Below are 13752 nucleotides of genomic sequence, written 5' to 3' on the forward strand. Positions count from 1 at the left end.
TCCCTCCCCAAACCCCCTCTATTTTGACAAAGAGGTAACGGTATAATGCATTTTGATTGTTATTTGATTCACAATGATGCTTCTGATCAGTTCTCTCTTCTTTAAATGTTTGTCTTCTTTTCCAGTTTTTCAACCAGATTTTTATCATTTCGAGTGGCAATCATTTCACATTTGTGTGTGTGTGTGTGTGTGTCTGCGTCCCTTCCCGTCTCTCTGCTGTCTTTTTTGTCCTTCGATCTTTCTCTCGCTGTCTCGTGTGGCTGTCCTTCCTGACTGTTGTGTTGTCACTTTTAATTTAACAGTTCAACGGTTTTTCAATTTAGCTTGTAAAAGCTGCGCTGTCACTTGTGACGAATGTTAATTGCATGATGTTTGTTGTTGTTACTTTTCTTCTCAATGACAATGTCCCCATCCCGCACACTTCAGTTTGAAACAGCGTAACCCTCCATGCCACCTTGAATATTTAACACTTTCTTTGCTCTGAGCGTCTCTTACCTTCATATTTCGTGAAATTTTAACCAAATTGTGCTCTTTCAACCATTCTGATTACTGCTATAATTGACTCTCAGTAGTAGTAGCTCACCGTATTCAGTAACGTTACCATATTACTACTACTATGCTAATGCAGTAGATTGCTCACAGACCTGTGCATTTTCTTACAAGTTATGTTTTATTGTTTCAAGAAATGCTGTTAACCTGGCAGTTTTAAAACTGAATGAGCAAGGCCTGTTGGACAAATTGAAAAACAAATGGTGGTACGACAAGGGAGAGTGCGGCAGCGGGGGAGGTGACTCCAAGGTCAGCCTCAATGTCACCGAAATCGGGTACCATAGTGCAGAGTAATCGGCAAGCCTGTTATTCCTGAACTGAGCCAAACCAAATCCAAAGAAAAACGCATCCTTTCAGTGACCCCACATTAATGTGCCATCTGAGAGCAAAACCAGAACCCTGACTTGGCTAACGGAGGAGAGAAAATGACCAGTATGATTTTGTCCTACTGAGGAGAAGTAATCTTGTTTTTTTTTTTTGTTTTTTTAAAACACTAGCGCTTACCCACAGATGTTAGCGATGCTGTCAGTGTTGTTCGATTAGCAGCTAGAGCTGCGCTAGCTCATTAGCCATATTAGCGCTGAGACTGGTGAACTGTTCATGTTTTAGGAATCAGGCAAAACATCCGCCTAGCAGACAGTAAAGAGAGATTTCAGATTGCCTTCTCGCTTTGCTTCTGCTAGGCAGCTGTCAACGGAGGATAACCTAGTCTTGTTAGTTAGTTTTCCTTTATGGCTAAGGTTAGTCTATTGTAACTCGGGCAGAATAACAATGCTACCTATCACCAATTTATGCCAGACATTAAAGTGGAAGGTGTAAAGTCCCTTTCCAAAACCAGCAGTGTGTTTACACTTAGTAGAATCAACCTACCAATGGATATGTATGTACTTACTGGTTATGTAAACTTCAGCACACTTCAGCTTTAATGTCTGACAGAAACTAAAAGACTGTAGGTTTAGTCTCATCAAGGCTGGTAAGAGAAAACACTGACACAAACAATGTGATCTGAGGCTTGAGGGGCTAAGAATAGCACACATACAAGAGAATTCCCATCTCCACACCAATCTGAACATAGGATCAGAAATCCATTCCTTCATTTGATCCTGGCTGTTTTTCCTTCCTCCACGAAGGCAATGTTAACCCACACAGCAGGGTAAATGTGGAACGTGTTTAGCCCTTATTTTGTACTCATATGGAGGTGAAGATTAACTGATGTGCTACCCTTAGACTTTCCAGTTCATTTCACATCATACAGAAGGGCAATTTTATATGGAACTGTTCTTGTTGTTTGTTTTGGGAATAATAGTAAAAATGGGGACACACATGATGAGGGCTAACAGTGCTTTTTCATGCGTGTCCCAGACTCTCCATGAAAGTGTACAACGTTAAAAGCCTCATTTTCAGGACCTAAAATTTTGCCGAAGTGGAGCACGGATGTCGTTTGTATAATAAATGCAATATAGAGCAGAAATTTTCTCGGCATGTAAAAAGGATTTATGTAACCACTAAAAGCATTTCAATTTAAGTGAAATTTCTTGCAATCTACCAAAATAGTTCAGTGTACATTTGCATAACATTTAGGATTGTAAATGCTAGCTTTTCACCACTTAAAATATAACAAATTTTAGTGCTTGAATAGGTTGCCTAATCTCAGTTTTGGGGATGTTGGGAAGATTTTTTATTTGATTTAAAGTCAACATGAAATGGCATTCGCCACTTTCGTATGTGACATTTCTGAGTGAAATTTGGTGATTATTGATAGTTCAAAAAGAAAACAACTATGTAGGGCTGTTGTTATTTGCTATTATATGTTTTAATACATTAACCAGCATTAAATTACTGCACTGACTATTGCATACTAAGATTTTAGAAAGGCTGGATTACTCAGAAAAGAAAAAGGCAACCCAGGCTCATTGGGAAAAATGTGTCTCTTTGCAAAACTGCAAAAACATACTGATACATACAATTTTGCTTCATATGTATGGCTTTTCTTACTTAGTAAACTTGCTCGGAAGCTCACCTGGTACAGCATTGGACTTATGATGCAGAGTGCTCAGGTACGAGTCTTGTGAAACATTAGTCACAATTAAAGCTAAAATGCTAAAATGTCATGGTTGCTTCAGCAAATGTGTTTTTATCTCACGTTTGCTTTTGTTAAACCTAACCAATAGTGTTAAGGTCAGGTTTAATGTAGATGGTACATTATTTTCAAAAAACTCAATACTCAATAGAGCTTTAAACTTTTAGCTCCACTTACCAGACATTTCATTTCTGAACTGCAGTGATACATACAACAACCAAAATAATAAACGTTGCCAGATTCAAATTCATCTGTTTCAGATTAAACTGAACATGCTTTCAGCGCCACTCACTCGATATTTCACTTTGAAACATGCAAGAAGCAAAGTAATATCATTTTGCACAAATTCCGCCACATGCACGTTTTTCCAATGAGCTTGGATTAGAAAAAGACATAAACATGCCATCATAGGAAGTATGGCCTAAGTGACATCATCCAAAAACAAAAGCCATTTTGTCTGAGGCAAGCGAGTCTTTACATTTTGATCAAAGATAACAGGCACTGGTGAACCGCACACATTTAGACCAGAAATGTGTATTCAGGCAAATTTATTAGGCAAGTTTGGATTTCATGTTGACTTAAATTGTAATTTCTTGGACTTTTCCATAGTTTTCTATTTCCTGAAAATGGGGCCTAAAGTCTTTCAAATAACGTCTGTGCTAATTATTAGGGAGCAGGTTTTTCAGTACGATCAAAAACATTGTGCCCCCTGCCTGTGGATGAAGGTGAAAGGTTATGTGAGCTTTCATAATCACCTTCTTTGTTCCAGCTCTCTGTTTTTGCAGTTTGCAGTGATTTGAAGCCCCCATTAGTCGACACGCAGTGGATGGGCTAGCTCTAATGATCTAATGCAGTGAGTCTACAGTGGCACGTCTGGACCCAGCCGCACAGCCAGCTGTGGAAAAACAGAACAAAAAGAGAGAAAAACAGGAGAAAAATCCACATTAAGCCACCTGCAACAAACAGACATCATGAGTCACACAACCCGTTCTCCTCTCGGCCCCTGGCAGCCTGCTGCCATCCTTGCTGCTGATAGGTTTCCCACTCCAGTCGCTCCAAACGCTCTGAGGATAATTACGTTGTTAATCAATGTCTCTCCCCAAGCTAAAAGAAATGTTAGGACCACAAAGCTAAATCAGTAGCAGCCATGAGAAATGTAAAGAACATTTAAGCGACTAATTATGTCTAGAGGAGTGATGGCATGGCTTTCTATTATAGTTAAAAAAAAAAAAAGAGTTAACTGTCTATTATAGTTAAAAAAAAATGTAATCATAGCAGTTTACATATCTTTTTAGAAAAAATGTCATTCTGTAGCACTAATATTTAGGATATAAAACACTTAAAGTCAACATGAAATGATAACCGCAACCCATTCAACGTGTATTTAAAGTTAAATGTGATATTCAACAAGAAAAAAAAAATCTGCACTTTATTTCAATCAACAAGAACTGATTGCATATTGTGGAAAAGCGATATGGCAAGCATTCATTACACTGAAAAAAAGAAAATGGATTTATTCTGAAACAATTTTCACTCAGAAATTGCTAGTAAATTTCACAAATAATGAGAAAGGCAAATAATCAAGAAATGGCAAGTACATCGAATAAACTTGAAATTTTGAAGTAGAAAGCCTGAAATACTATTTTCTTTTAATACATACTCTAATAATATTTATTTACAACAATTTTATACAGTATACAAAAATCAATTGTGCAGTATGGAAGCTCGTTTCCACCATGAAATTTAAAAAAAAAAAAAAAAAAATGTAATTGCTGCTTTTTTCTCTGACAATTCTGACTTTATTTCTCAAAATTCCAAGTTTGTAATTTGCAATTCTGATTTTTTTTTTTTTCCTCAGAATTGTGATATAAACTCAACACTGCAAAATTAAAATGTCAGAATTGTGATTATATATATATATATATATATTAGTTACTCTGTGGCAGAAACAAGCTTCCACAGAGCAGGATATAAGTGATTTCAGAGGCAGAGCAGATTATTGCATTTTGATAAAAGATTTGGAATCAAATTTTGATTTCATGTTGACTTTAATCATCTGAAACATCTACTAGCATTACATATAACTAAAGGGTACAATCCAAAATGGCTTCTACATCAATTATTGATCAAAAGTAGATTGTTTATTTACAATAGTCCCTGCTTCGTTAGCCGCTAATGCTAATGTCATTTACAGGACCTGTAGCCACCGATTAGCAAGACGTAGTATTACTGCAGTAGGCAGCAGTTTGGGTTAATGCCGCATTAACTCCAGAACACAGGTAAACGCAAAGTTTTCCTTGGTAAATGCTTTCACTATTTGTGTCCGGTCTTGTTTACTTTTGTATGTGTGTCTGCTTGTTTGGTTTCTTTGTACTCTCCGCCTATAATCCGTTCACAGAGTCCTAACGTCAACTCTCCTCAGCCTGAGCAAAATACTACTGGTAATTTTCATTGGTCTGTCAGTCAGTCGAGGGTTCCAGTGGAGATCTACATTCTCAGATGATCAAATTAACCAAGAAGCTTCTCTGCTTTTATAGTCACGCAGGCGATCTCTTCAGAAACCTGCCCGTTCTTCTCTTAACAGTGTATGCCGATTACTCAAAGCGATACGGGTAGGTCCTGGCACACTAGATTAGCCCTGGTGAATGGAAGGTACTAGTCAGAATGCCTGCCACATGTGTGTTGATAATGGCCAGGAGCCCTGCTTTATCGCTTTGTAAAGTATGAAGTAGTTAAGACTTGAATAACATAAAATAACATAATATAATGTTATTTATGTTATTTCCCACGTGAAGAACTCCTGTAAACCTTGCAGTATTGAAACTCAGTGAACAAGGCATCTTAGCCAAGCTGAAAAACAAATGGTGGTACGATAAGGGTGAATGTGGAACCAAGGACTCGGGAAGTAAGGTCAGTCGCTGCAGGTCTTTTGTACTGATTCAAAAAATTGCATTTTGACATATTGTTCATATGCAAAGAACAAGTCAATAGTCAAGTAGCTTGATTTAACTCATGTGTAGATGTAATGATTCATGGCCACAAATAAGGAAAAAAAGGGGGCGTGTGGCCTACAGTTTTGCACAATTCCCCATTATTTCAGATGATCAGATAAATTATAAGAAATATTTTTCTGTTTCTCTGTTTGTTTTTTTTAGTATTTCCTCCAATGAATGCCCTCACATAAAGCCGTAATGATAAATCTAATGGGGAATTAGTTAAAAGTACAAATTGATCAACAGATTAGATTAATTTTTGTATACCAATTGTCTTTCTTGCTTATTTTTCACTTGATATAAATGACACAATAACCATTATGCTGCAGTTCTTACTCACCAAACTTCGAATTTAAAATTTGATGTATTAGTGTTGTTACTTATTTGTCTTTTACTCAAGGAAAATGCCTATTCAATTATTGAGCCTCCTGTGGCGTTAACCATGAACATCGTTTCTCATCGTGACAAATAGTTTCAGCGCAAGTTTCATTAGAGGAGCAAAGGTTGACTTATTTTGTTTAGAAAGTGAAGATGGAAATGAATTTGTTATAATAGACAGAATAGTCAAAATGTAGCACTAAAAACCAGCTCGATAAACGGCAAATAATGTAATACTAATGGACAAATTTTTAATGGACAAGTTTGGGGGGTAAACTGCAGCAGAATGGTTTGACTGATTCTTAAATTCAGTACTCTGGTGTAGAAAATATGTCAAAATATTAATTTGAAGGTTAAAGGATGGAAAGGCAGTTGTTTAAAGTAAGGTTATTAAGTCAGAGGTCTGACCTGTACGTAACTGACCAGCTTCCTCAGATACATGAAGAAGCCAATGAGAAGATCAGGTTAGAGAAAATATCTACATTCACCAGTTATGGTCCTAATTGACTTTAAATGACATTGAGCTAGAACTTTAGATGAGCCATTTCATAGACTGATATTTTGGCTTAATCTTTCCATTGGAATCTAGATTCCTCTGGTAGCAGTAGAAATGTATTTTATAGTCAGTAGTCCTGCTTGATAGAACATGTGAAGAGCTGTATAGTGTGTGTTGTCAAATGATTGCCACTGCGAGATATGCTAACTATGTCCCTCGCTTCTCTTAGGACAAGACAAGTGCACTGAGCCTGAGCAATGTTGCTGGTGTCTTCTATATTCTGGTTGGTGGACTAGGGCTGGCCATGATGGTGGCTTTGATAGAGTTCTGTTACAAGTCACGTGCAGAAGCCAAACGGTTGAAACTTGAAAAGAACGCCCAAAACTATAAGCCAGCCCCGCCAGCCAACACCCAAAACTTTGCCACATACCGAGAAGGATACAACGTGTATGGAACAGAGAGCGTTAAGATCTAACGGTAATGCTTCTACGCCGCCTGTGCATGTGCGTGTGTGTGTGTGCTGGATGGATGGGCTTGTGTGCCAAAGCGGGAGATTGTGTTTGTCCTCGCAATGTCATTAATTCCAGATAATCGAATCAATTGAGAAGTACAGCAGCGTTCTGGCTGATTTTTTCCCCCCAATGCTGGCTTGTTTTCAAACGGTTGCATCAGTCAGACTGCACTACGGAATGCGATGGAAACACATTCTGTTAATATTTGTACTCTGGCAATAGTGAAAGATATCCATGTTCTACATGTGTATCATTTGGCAAAGGAAAAAAAAAAAAAAAAATTGACAAACCAAACCAACACAGGAGAAATGGGACAGTCAGAGACTGGAGGAACAGACCAGCTATCATTATCATCTAAAATAGTGACAGAAGTCATCTGAAATGACTTTCAATAATATCAAATCAGGACATACACTTAATCAGTGAATCTCAAAGAAATCGGGTCATATTTCACCCCAAAAATCAAGAGATTTGTATACAGTATTTTACAGCCACTAATATGTTTTACATTGTGACATTATTTTGATATTACAGCCCAACAGATACTATTTTTTTTTTATTTATTTTTTTTTTATGTTTTTGAAAGACGTCTCTTCTGCTTAGCAAGGCTGCATTTATTTGATCAAAAATAAATATTACTGGGGTTTTTTTTATAACAATATTGTAAAAAAAATTATTACAAAAGATCTGTTTTCCATTTGAATATATTTTAAAATATAATTTATTCAACAGCTGAATTTTCAGGAGCCATTACTCTAATATTAGTCCATATTTCTAATATGCTGATTTGGAGCTCAATAAACATTTCTTCTTATTGTCATTGTTCAAAACAGTTGTGCTGCTTAATATTTTTGTGGAAATCATGATAATTTTTTCCCTTTCAAGCCTTTGATGAATAGAAAGTATAACAACAACAACAAAAATAAATTTTTGTTTTTTGCAGCAGTGTAAGTCGTTACTTGTCACTTTTCAATGTAATACATCCTTGCTGAATAAAAGTATTTCTTTAATACTGACCCCAAACTTTTGAACTGTATTTAAATAATATTTTCACCTTAAGAATAGGGTGGAGTGTTGCATTTTTCATAAAATGTCATGAGGAAAAAAAAATAACTAAAAACTATTCTTTCTTTTGATTTTGGTGTGAAATATGACCAGGATGCGTTCTTGACACGATTCAGTCTCATAGCAGCTGCTGAAGCCTGCGTTATAATGAATTAAAGAAATACATTATAGATTTTTCATTATTTCCAAATGTTCCACTGATCATGTTTAAAATCAATTTAAAATGTTTTAAGATGTAATGTAACATTTTACAGCATCAGAGGATAGATGATAATACAAGGTACAATGTGAGTGATACTCTCTGATGCATATTCATAGAGCAGTGAGTCTCTAATGTGTGTGTGTGAGAGAGAGTGTGTCAGTAAGTGTGTGTGAGAGAGAGGTGTGTATGTAAGAGAGAGTGTGTGTGAGAGTGCGTGTAAGAAAGTGAGAGAAAGTGTGCGCATTTTTGTGATTTATGAGGACACAAATTTGTATAATGACATGGGTATTACACTGGTATTACGATGTAAACATGAAATATGAGGACATTTCATGAGTCCTCATATTTAAAATAGCTTTAAAAACATACTAAACAACGTTTTATTAAAAATGTAAAAATGCACAATGTTTTCTGTGATGGGTAGGTTCAGGGGTAGGGGTAGTGTAGGGGGATAGAATGTACAGTTTGTACAGTATAAAAACCATTACGTCTATGGAATGTCCTCATTTTGATAGCAAAACAAACCTGTGTGTGTACAGTATGTGTAAGAGAGAATGTGTGTACAGGTTTAACTATACTTGTGAGGGCCAAATGTCTTCACTTATATAGTGCAATATTATGATAACCGACTAGTGCGGACATTTTGCTGTCCTCACTAGTTAAAAAAGGCTTATAAATCAGCCTTTAAATCAATAGGGCTGGGCGATTTTTCCGATTAATTCGAATTTAATGTTTTGCCTCGATTTTATTATTTTTTAAATCGAGAAATCGCGATTTTTAATAAAAATGTTAGCAAGCGTTACAATTGGACATGTTGACAATACAGCAATGATAACCGTATTAGGAGAAGAAAATGATCCGACCTCATGATGGCGCCGGCGCGCCTGATTAACCGCTCTCATGTGACGCTCTATGAACGTAGAACACTATTCTTAAGCGGCTGTTCATTCATAAATGCGTTATTGCGTTATAAAAATGAGACGCAGGCAGTGGAATGAGAAAAAAAGGTAAAGTTATTAGACGCGAGTCGAGCTTTTTTTTTTTTTTTTTTTTACTTGACCGCCGTGTTTTTAGAATGCCGTTTCATGGGTGAGACGCTGCAAAAGACGCGAGACACAAGTGCAACACCCAAACATGCCCGCCAAACATAAAAACAATAGGACAAATAGCGCAGTGGAATGCAAAAACCTGTAAACCTGTTCGATATTTCATGTTTGCATGATGGTGACAGGCTGAAAGCTGCTGTTGTTTTCTGTTTTTACAAAGCATTTGCTGTTAATAATAGCCTATTACTGGTGTTATTTATTGCTATTACTTTTTGGCTAAGAAATATGTAGCATTTTCTTATTTTATATTATTTCTGAGTATATAGGATGTGTTTAAGATAAGTTTGTACAACATTTGCCTTCATATTTCAGGCATATTTCTGCAAAGATATTTAACATTGTTTTACATTTACACCATGTTGATCACTTCATGTGTGGTGCACTTGGAATGGAACTTTTTTTAACCAGATTGTTAATAAAGAGAATGTTACTTAAATCATATTGTAGTTAAGTTTTTAAGTTGACTAGTTAAACAGTAAAAAAAAAAAAAAAAAATCAAAATCGTGAATCGGTCAATCGTTCTGAAAAAATCGAGATTTTATTTTTTTGCCATATCGCCCAGCCCTAAGCCAAAATATGTTTTTATTTAAATCTAATGTTTTGCACACGTTTCTATGATGAGTAGGTTTAGGGGTAGGGGTTGGGTTAGGCCATAGAAAATATCATTAACCTGATATAAAATCAATGGAAGTCTATGGAATGTCCTAGTGAAAAAAACATGAGTGTGTGTGTGTGTGTGTGTTTGCAGACTCACAGCCTGGCAGCGTGGTGTGACGATTACGACAAGACACCTTACAGAGACGGCTGGATCTTCAGGAGGGGTCGCCGCCCCTCTCGCCCACTCTCTCCATACACATCAACTCCAGCCTCTCCTGCCCACGCAGACGCCACAGCACGCTAATCAAAGACCACGGCCGCGTGGACTGCCGCGAGAATTGGAATAGATTTCTTCAGTGCCTTATGGAATATTCAGAGTCTCACACTGATGCAAACTCATCGCAGAAACATTGCATCACTCCAATCAATGCCATCATCATATCTGTGAAATAAAAAGCGAGAAATAAAGCCATCACTTGCGATCTTAGCACACCGAAAGAGCTGATCGGACTCGAGACGTCCTCTCTGGACATTGTGGAATCTGGTGGTCGAGCGTGTAATACTGTAAATTTGCTTTCACACTCATTCAATCGGTGTATTAATTTATCAGAAGATCAGGATCTTTGTGAGTCGGTCGGATATGTTGCAGTATATTGTGTGCTTTTCTTTTGTCTGATGATCTATATTTCTCAGAAGTTCAGAAGCTATAAACCCCATTTGACCTTCAATAATGGCGTTCTCACACGTGAGCTTCAGAAAACCAAAAATCACCTCAGAGTCTCACGGTTTCATTCATTCGCACACGCTTGACATGAACTTCCAAGATTTTGTAGTCATTACGGCATACTATACAAGAAACAGAAGCTATAAAACGGATCACATTAATGTAGATAAACCGCAATCCACAAAAAGGACATGGCTTTTACGATGTAGTATTTGATTACCTCACGGTTTTCCGAATATAATTCGCACATGAAATCAAGCTTTGAGATTTAGTTTTATTTGATGAGCATTATTAGTGTTTGGTGAATTATTTAGAAAACAAGACTAGGATTAATAACATTTACAATAGATTTATAAACGGAGCTAACGGGAAGCTTAGCACATTTACATTTTGCTGTGACATTTTTGTGTTGGAGAGAAGGAAAACAAACTGTGACTCCGTGGGGCTGGAGGATATTGCTGATCCTGTGACCATGGACAGATAGTTTTATAATGAAAAGCTTTTAAAAGACTACAACGTGGAAAACAAATCTAAACGAACTGTACATTTCTAGTGAAGGATTCACAAACGAGTGACTGAATTCCCAAATTTTCTATCTGCATGCGAAAACTTGTGATTGCCAAGTAAAGCCCTGCGACTTCCATTAGATTCTAGAGGGTCGGTAGAAAGTCGGTTTCAGCATTCATATTTTGACCTGCTCCTAACTGTAAAACTGCACTTCAGCCCAGAGTACATGAGCAGGCGGCAGGCTGATGTAAGACATGCATGCGTGGGTGTCCTTTCCCGAGCCCTGATAGTGAGGCCTTGTACAAAGAATTTTAATACATTTTGTAAATAAAGACAAAAAAAAAAAAAAAAAAAATGTATAGAAGAATGTGTGGAGGCTTTTTTTTCCTCGAGTCTGTGGTCCTCAAATTATTAATGCAGGCTATTTGTGCTGAGAAGGTTTTGGATTACGAAGAAACCATCAACCACACAAGAATGGTATTCTCCGTCAATACTGAAGTTTTCACACTAATGAATATTTTTGTTTTAATTTTTTTTTTTTTTAAACCGTGTTCGTTATAATAAATAAATGGAGTCAGCACCATGTGTACAAACTGAGAAAATGTTGTAAGATTGACTTTATCCCCCATAAAGAAAATGTATGGAATATTCTGTTGCATGCAAGCAAAATATTATCTTTTGGGTATTAAAGGTAGGGTAGGCAATTTCAGAGAGGCTAGCTATAGAGCGCTTCAGTGATGGCGAATTTTTGTAGCATCACACTGGTTCCCTTGACAAAAACCACATAGGATTTTTCCAATGGCTTTTGGATTATTGCAGAGAGTAAGCTCTGTGACTAACAAAAGCTTATGATTCTCGCACGTTTTGTTCATTATGATAATCTTTACAAATGAACACAAAGTTTTTTTGAAGCCTAAATCCAATCGGCAGAAGTAAAAAGCTAAACGTAGGCTATAAACGACCTACACCATGGTCACATGAATTCAACATCACCATCACTAAGCTTCCGACAACTCTCTGTCTTTTAGAACATTTTCCCTTAAAGTTTGAGTTAATAGCTTAATTCATTTGAATTATTTTGTTTAAACAATCAGTAAACATTCAATGACTCACTCACTCATAAATATTTCATTTGTTTCATTACTGGATAAATCAGTGTTTTTTTTAATAAATCTGTTGAATGAATGATTCAATGACAAATACATTTTTTAACAGTCACTTGTCACCACCTACTGGTGTAACGATGTAATTGATAGAATCTTAATTTGAAGCATCAAGTTACTTTCAAATGGTCATTTACTCTGTTTTGATCACTACTGTAGACATAAGTGTTTATATCCAAACTATAAACTTTTATCCCAGTACTTCTGTGATAATTTGAATTATTGTGACAGAGAAATAATGATACTGTGTGGTTGAAAAGACTGTTTGTTTAGCTGTTTCATACATGACAACTACTCTCTCTGGATCAGCAGCAGCGTCAACACAGATCTGAATGTTTGCTGAGATCGTACTTGTCAAAGGTTTCATAGACATAGCCGAATTATTGTCATTTTGGAATAAGATCGTGTCTGTGTTTGAATCGAGATTGCAATCTTTTAACAATTATTCGTGCTGCTCTACGAGTCTGTGAAAGCGACTAGTGCGTATTTGAGTTTACCTGTTCAGCTGATGATGTCCCCAATGACCTCTGTAGTCCCATTTAGCCTTTTTCAAGACACAAAAGCAAAAAAATCACAAGAGGGTATTACTGATGTGTTTTATGTCTTAGAATAAAACGTGAAAATATCTTGAGCTTGTGTTCACCACAGACTTTATTTCAGGCATTTAACCAAAAACCATAAAAAAAATATTGACTTCGGGACAATGGAACTGGAAGCGCTAAAATGCAAACTCGTTTCTGGGTTTTGGCCTACAAAAATACTTTATCCCTGCACCACTTTATAGCAAACTAGCTTTGAAAGCATTAGGCCCCACCCTCCCTTCAGAGTGCTCTCTAAAACCACACCTCTTCCAGAACACATGAGCACAGCCAGAGCAGAGTCTGCAAAGCGTCATGGGACACAGCCTTAAATTACCTCATGTCTCGAAGCACATAATATTACAATAATAATGAACATAAACAAGTTTAACTTAAAGAGCTCTGACTTGTACCACCTGACTTCTGCAGATTCGTTTCGGTGTTGATAGTGTTGCCATAGAAATCAGGGCTCTACGCTTACATTTCTTTTTAGGAGCACTTGTGAAAAATTCATGATAACTATGTTATGAGATTAATGTTTTAAATATAAGTTTTTAAATATCTTGAAGTTTTGAAGAAATATTAAATGATTTAAACAATAACTGAAATGATACTTTAAAAATGAAACTAAAAAAACCGCCAGTAGGGGGCGGCAAGTCACTGTCTTTGTCACTGAATCATTCATTCAATCAATTCATTCAAACGGCTAATTCATTCAGGAGCAAAGCAAGCGTCTTACTGTTTATATGACTGGGTTGTAGCAGCCCGGTTTAAATAATAAAGGATTTAGCTCCTGCACTGA

At 36.6% G+C, this 13752-nt stretch overlaps 1 protein-coding gene across 8 annotated transcripts in view; it reads left to right on the plus strand.

Moving 5' to 3' along the window:
• The window catches only part of gria3b (glutamate receptor, ionotropic, AMPA 3b), a 135101-nt gene extending 122098 nt beyond the window's left edge, over positions 1–13003 (plus strand). Inside the window, exons 14-16 of one of the 8 annotated variants that reach the window (XR_007924949.1) lie at positions 684–798; positions 5425–5539; positions 6726–6872. Coding sequence is in view for 5 of the 8 variants with exons in the window: in XM_051860812.1 (XP_051716772.1) it covers positions 684–798; positions 6726–6971 (361 nt within the window). In the remaining 3 variants the exon portion in view is untranslated. Of the gene's footprint in view, positions 1–125; positions 5595–6725; positions 6974–10129 lie in introns of those variants that run through there. The other 7 variants (XM_051860812.1, XM_051860811.1, XR_007924950.1 and 4 more) reach the window with 7 other exon arrangements.
• The last annotated feature ends 749 nt before the right edge of the window (positions 13004–13752 follow it).

The sequence above is a fragment of the Ctenopharyngodon idella genome, chromosome 14 (genome assembly GCF_019924925.1).
Source record: "Ctenopharyngodon idella isolate HZGC_01 chromosome 14, HZGC01, whole genome shotgun sequence".
Classification (NCBI taxonomy): Eukaryota; Metazoa; Chordata; class Actinopteri; order Cypriniformes; family Xenocyprididae; genus Ctenopharyngodon; species Ctenopharyngodon idella.